This window comes from Lipophrys pholis (assembly GCF_963383615.2).
Source record: "Lipophrys pholis genome assembly, chromosome: 12".
Classification (NCBI taxonomy): domain Eukaryota; kingdom Metazoa; phylum Chordata; class Actinopteri; order Blenniiformes; family Blenniidae; genus Lipophrys; species Lipophrys pholis.
This window is the reverse complement of record NC_137641.1, coordinates 21,956,800-21,962,799: the sequence shown is the minus strand read 5'-3', so window position 1 is coordinate 21,962,799 and position 6,000 is coordinate 21,956,800. Positions and strand designations below refer to the sequence as shown.

General features: G+C 43.8%; 1 protein-coding gene across 1 annotated transcript in view; it reads right to left on the bottom strand.

Annotated features, from left to right (window-relative positions):
* Nucleotides 1-1,354: 1,354 nt before the first annotated feature.
* The window catches only part of LOC308118286 (putative E3 ubiquitin-protein ligase HERC1), a gene marked incomplete at its 5' end in the record, with an annotated part of 39,277 nt that continues 34,631 nt past the window's right edge, over nt 1,355-6,000 (bottom strand). Inside the window, 10 exons of the mRNA XM_080477636.1 lie at nt 1,355-1,901; nt 1,998-2,303; nt 3,242-3,394; nt 3,513-3,765; nt 3,852-3,928; nt 4,037-4,202; nt 4,457-4,626; nt 4,785-4,954; nt 5,043-5,181; nt 5,285-5,454. Of these exons, the coding sequence (XP_080333762.1) occupies nt 1,716-1,901; nt 1,998-2,303; nt 3,242-3,394; nt 3,513-3,765; nt 3,852-3,928; nt 4,037-4,202; nt 4,457-4,626; nt 4,785-4,954; nt 5,043-5,181; nt 5,285-5,454 (1,790 nt within the window). The 3' untranslated portion in view covers nt 1,355-1,715. The remainder of the gene's footprint in view (nt 1,902-1,997; nt 2,304-3,241; nt 3,395-3,512; nt 3,766-3,851; nt 3,929-4,036; nt 4,203-4,456; nt 4,627-4,784; nt 4,955-5,042; nt 5,182-5,284; nt 5,455-6,000) is intronic.

The following is a 6,000-nucleotide window of genomic DNA, read 5'->3' as shown; positions in this document are numbered from 1 at the left end:
GCAAAAGACACCCAGTCGACTGGAAGCAAAGCAATAACAACAAAGCTAAAAACAATTTTTTTCACACACATTTCTTTTTTTTTTCCCTGCCTTGGCCTTTCCAACTTTGCGTACCTGTTTGTTTAATGGATGGATGTTATAAATATACCTAGTGAGGCTTCTCATGAAGCAACCCCCCCCATACACACACATACACACGCACACACCCTCAGCTGCAGGGCTGCTGACTGCAGGCTGAATTGTGCCTTAGTGGCCACACAGCACACGGGGAAACAGATGGGTAATAAGGTCACAGCAGACGTACCTCTCACTAGCACAGACAAATTGCAGACGCACCAGCTGTGCTGACTCAGGACAACATCCGACTACGGGGAACTGAATTAAGATCTCTTTTTGTAAAATCGGTAAAAGTTGTTGCTTTTTGCATCGTTTCTCACTTGTCAAAGAAGGAAAGTGTCGAACTCATTTTAGTTGAGGGACTTCAAAAGGTGCTTAAACAGTAAAATGAAATCGTGACACGTAAATACGAACAACTCCTACGTTTTCACTTTGCTTTCGTGATAAAAATAATTAACGTTGTTCACATTTTTAACAAAATCTGGAAACTTAAAGCCGAAATTCTTTCAAAGGACAATGTAGTCCTCCATGGACTGGAACCATTTTAATTTATTTTCACTCTTTATATGCTCTCTGGGAAGTCAAAAAAAACACCACTTTGTTTTAGTTACTGTCCATTAGATGTCTTTTTTTGGGGGGGTATTTGATTTCCAAACAGATTTGTGTTGTAAATATAGGTATAAACTGGCTGGTGACCATTGTTCTGCTCTGTAACTGTTCTGAAGTACTGTCAGTGTTCATCAAAGCATTTTAATTGATAAAAAAAACCCACATAGAACTAAATTAAATCTGTTTTTTGCACTGCTTTTAGTCTGTTGCCTTGTAACATGTTACATTCAGCTCATCCTGTGCAAAAAGGATCACTTTATCTACACACTATAGAGATGGGGTTCTGGGCTAAACAAAATAGATTGTTGGGATTTTGATTAATAAAGAAACTGCTGACACTGGTAAATCTAGTGTTATCCGGATTTTGTAGTTTTTTTTCCCCCTCATTATTTCATAGCCTTTTTTAGATATTGTCTTTGTTTTGTCTGGTTATTTTCAGCAGTTTCTTTCCCTTATTATCTACTTTTTATATTGTATTATCCATATAAAGCAACCGGTATACGCAAACTCGCATACACTGCTGTAAAACTTGTTCTGACTTCTTATAAATTGACTTTGTGTGTTTGAGCAGTTTAGTATCGTAATACAATCTCAACATTAAGATGCAAATAATTCACAAACAATACCTGAGATTCCTTATTTAAACACTCTTTATTTTACAACAATACTGCCTACAGTATGTGGGATAGCTCATAAATTATTATATTTTCAAATGCACAGGCACATTAACTCCTTTAGTGTGGCTTGTTCACCGAGGTTTCGAAAAATCTTTTTCTCTTCCCTGTAGTAGTTTTGATTCAGAGTAAGCACTGCAATAATTACAAGACCTTGCACAATTGGAAAATCAAAACACTCATCTTTAAATTAACCGACATACAAACAGGACGCTACCATACAGGTTTTGGCAGATAAAAATCTGTGTTCAGTGCATAATGTGCATGGCATCGGAGAAGATACATTCATCACCCTGTTGTCTGCGGCTCTCTGCTTCAGTCCTCCGTGTCCGAGCTGTCTGCCGGTTCGGTGTTGTGGGTCAGCATGTAGTTGTCCATGTCGATGGAGGGGCAGTTGTGGATGGAGTATCGCAGACGCTCAGCGAGGATGGCCTGGCTCGTGTACGGGGGAAGGCGAAGCAGGAAGAAGCAGGTCTGAGCAGTGGGGAGACCATTGATGGGCTGGAAGTGACCGGAGAGAGAAAGCGTTACTGGTTCCACTGTTGGCATGTGTTGCAGTGAAAAAGGGGGGCGATTGCTTCGTTGTGACGACCTTACCCTGTCCACCTTGATGATCTGGAACTTCTGTGTGATATCAGCCGGGTTGGAAGGCAGCCTGGACCTGCCAGAGACGAAGCGCAGGAACAGCACGCGCTCCTCATTGGTGAATTCCTCCAAACTCTGCCAGAACCAGCCAATGAGCTGGTGGCTCTCTGTGATGTCTCGGTAGCGCACCAGCTTCTTCAGCATCTCAACTGAGACCTCCGGCAGGCCGCACACCAGCTGCTCCAGCTGCTGCGCCGTCAGCAGGGAGAGGAGGGGCACGGGGATGATGGTGGACATGCCCTCTCTGACTGCTGCCACCTGCACATAACAGAACAGACTCAGCTTTGATACTTCTGAGGGCGCGACAACGGTGAAAACAACAAACAGATTGAGTGCTGGTGGAGGCTGCTGGGTGCTGGGATGGAGGCCGGCATTCACAAGGCCGTGCCGCAAAAGGAAAATTCACATCAACCTGTTAGCACACTTACAATATTACCTGTGTGAGTCATGTTCAAATCTTCAAAACGCTTCAAAGAGTTGGCTTGTTTGCGTTATGTTGAATATGAAAAAAAGACCTGAAGGGGTTTCAGTAGAAAAAGTGAAGGCCACAACATGTTCTACCCGAATCACCTCCACTTTGGCCCTCTGGTCAAAGTCAGTACACCCCTGGATACGTAATGCACCTAAACGCATCACCCATATATTGGTGGCATGAAGCTCGTTAACCTATAAGAATCCATAAATTAGTCGTGTCATTGTTAAAGCCATAGTCTGGAAATTACTCTATATTTCAGTGTATACAGTACATAGTACAATCAAATATTAAACCTGCATCACAATTCAGAAGTGTTCTGGTCACTTTTTGTGAGTGCTGTTTCGGACCTTGACAGTACAAAACAACATTTGGCGTAATGCAGAGGCAAGGCAGCTTCGGGAATGATGGGAAATATAATGACTCCTGTGTAATGAGCTATTAAGGACTCCGCGAGGGCAATGGGTTCCCAATGAGTTGCAGATTCAGAGGGAGACCGTGTTTTTCTAGTCTCTGTGTGCATGTGAATGTCATCAGTATTACCCCATATCTAAATAAATAACAATAAATAATAATAATAAATAATATTGAACAAAAGTTAATTGTTTTTCTTCACGAGCAACATAAACCAAAATGTTCCGAGCGTTCTTAAAATCTTGACTGCGATAAAGAAAGACAACAATGAAATATTGTGAAATATTCTTCAGCAGGTAATCCTTCAAACCTGAGAATCCATCTCATGCAGCCGGTAGTCCAGAGCTCGCTCCACATATTCAGTCCGGTTGGTGAAAGTTAAGGAGATATTTTGACCTCCAGGAATCACAGGTACCAGCCTCCCATCTGCACTGTGGGCTGTGAATGAATCCAGCGGGATCATCTGCAGGGGGGGAAACATGAGGAAGAGGAGGCGACGGGTAGAGGAACAAAGAAAGTAAAGTTCATAAAGACGTTTAGAGACAACTCTATGCAGCGAGCCAGTTGCAACAGCAGCTTACCACATGGAAGTTCTCCTCTGTGATTCCACTGTTTTCCAGGTGAAGGATGCCTTGTAGTGTACGATACGTGAGCAGGTCTACCTCCTCCAGGTCAGAACCCCCCAGAGGCATTAAGCAAAGCTGCTTCCACACCCAAGGGGCCAAATGCAAGTCCAGTGGTTTCTTGGTGCGAATGGCCACGGCCATGAGGATACCCAAGAACCGCAACTGGACCATGTGATCCTCTGAGCGTGCTGCTGGGTTCAGCAGGAATCTGGAAACAATGCCAAAAGTAAAGATTATTTAGCATTAAACCATTATTTTGTCAGACTAACTACAACAGTAAATAAATGTATGCACCTGTCAGTGTTGCAGCCCACGTCTGCGAAGCTGTTGGGAGTGTGAATCAGAAGCTCCACCACACCAGACTGCAGCTCCTGGCACAAACACAAATAACCTGTCAGACTACATAAAGCAGGGCTTGTTCCAGCCTGCATCGCTGCCTATCTCACATGCTCTTTCAACCCGTGTGGTTTTCATCCTACCTGGCACATCTCAGTGATGGTATCATCAAACACTCCTCCAGCATCGTCTGCTCCCTCTCCAACCAGCTTGACCTTCCAGGCTCGGGACGGCAGCCGCAGCTCGAGAGGATTCAGGCCGACCACCTGCTTTGCGATTTGCACGAAGATGGGCTTGCTCGAACGTCCTCTGTGGGCGTATATGAAGTGGAGGGCAATGTTGTAAAAACACACACTATAGTGAAAGAAACTAAGGAAAAGTTGCATTAGTTACAAGCCAGAGAAAAGAGCCGCTGAAGGAAACTTCTGACATTTTGCCAATCAGCCCGTCTGGCTACTTGTAAACACAGCAAGTTGTTTTGGCGACGTCCTGTTTTTCCGCAGGCCAACCCCCTGCGGGCATTCACATCATTCCAACTGACCAAATATCATGGTCATCCTTACCGGGTTGAAATCCGCTTCACAGTGATCTGTGGCCCATATGTTTTGCCTTGGGTCATTGTTCTGACGATAGTGCGCGCAAGAGGCAGAGTGTTGACCTTGGGTGACAGAAGGCCTCTGAGCTCGCCCCGAATGATGGCTGTGGTCCCTGAACTATAGCGTGAGGTAGACACCTGGTAAATGAAATACAGGGAAATAAATCAGAGTCACGATTTAAAACGAGTAGTGAGGAACAGAGCAGATAAAACTTAAAAGTAAATCAGATATTTTGGTTTAATAACTGTAAATTAAAGATATTAAAAGGGCAAAAAAAAAATGAGACGGAACATACCAAACTCTTGGCGTCCAGATTGAGCAGCCTCCATGATTTATACATGAGATCAGAGAAGTGGTAGAGTACCCTGAGGCGCATGCTGAGGTCATCGGGGCTGCAGTCTTTCAGAGTGTTGTACTGGGGGGGGACTGACTGGGGAAGGCCTATCTGGAAATTTCCAGAGCCACCTGTGGATGAAGGTATGGCAGATGTGAACCTATTCATGGATCAAAGAGGACTTCTGTTTGTAAAAGAACCGCAGTTCTATTCCCGTACCTGAGTTTTTCATGGAGGTAGAAGGGGTGGTCCATGCTGAACTGTGACAACGGCCAGCAGAGATCTGTCTGATGTTTTTACCCTGAAGGGAGGTGATGAGCGTGGGCTCCTTCACAGGGTTGGTGTGTCCGAGGCCAAGCTTCACACAACGTTAAACAAAGTATTCTTAAAATGATCTCTGATGTTCAAAACAAACTTACAACCTCTCAAGATGTTACTTTCTCACGAAGCATGCTGGTTACCTGTCCTTCACTGTTGCAGCCCCAGGCGTAGACATCTCCAGTGATTGACAAGGCGAGCACATGTTCACAGCCCACAGCGATGTCCTCTATGAACAGGCCGTCCAGGGATGGCACCATCTGAGGGCAGGATCTATTCTTCAGCATGGAGTCCGGCAGGCCAATCAGACGCTCTGAGGGACGAGCGTAGGAATCGTTAAATGACATGTGAATAAAGGGTTTTCTTTTGGAAATGCAAGGATAGGCAAGTACGGCCTGAATGAAACCAGTGTAGAAACGACCCTAAACACATTTCGTTGTCATTTTAACCAAAGTCTGATTGCCAGGTTTAAAATTACTTTATGAGGACTCCTTGTCATTACTTCACCAAAAAACAAAGGGGTGCTGACAGAACATAATGAGCCAAAAATGTGTTTCTTGGTGGGTAAACTTAATCTATTGAACTTAATTTGATATGATTTGATCTGAAATATGTTTGTGTATATTATTTGAGGGAAGCAAAGGTGTATTTTCTAATTTCTTTGAGATTATCTTATGATTATTTTTCATTAAAGATATTGTTTGTTCTTTCCTTGTAACTGAGGTTGTGGCAGCTGTGTTTAAATTGTACATGGAGGTGGGAATGAAAGAAATGGGTGGAGGTGGTGAACTATCGAGCCGATCCATTCTGAAGGATGTTTAGAAATTCTCCTATTAAGTAAAAATTAAAACTGTTGGGT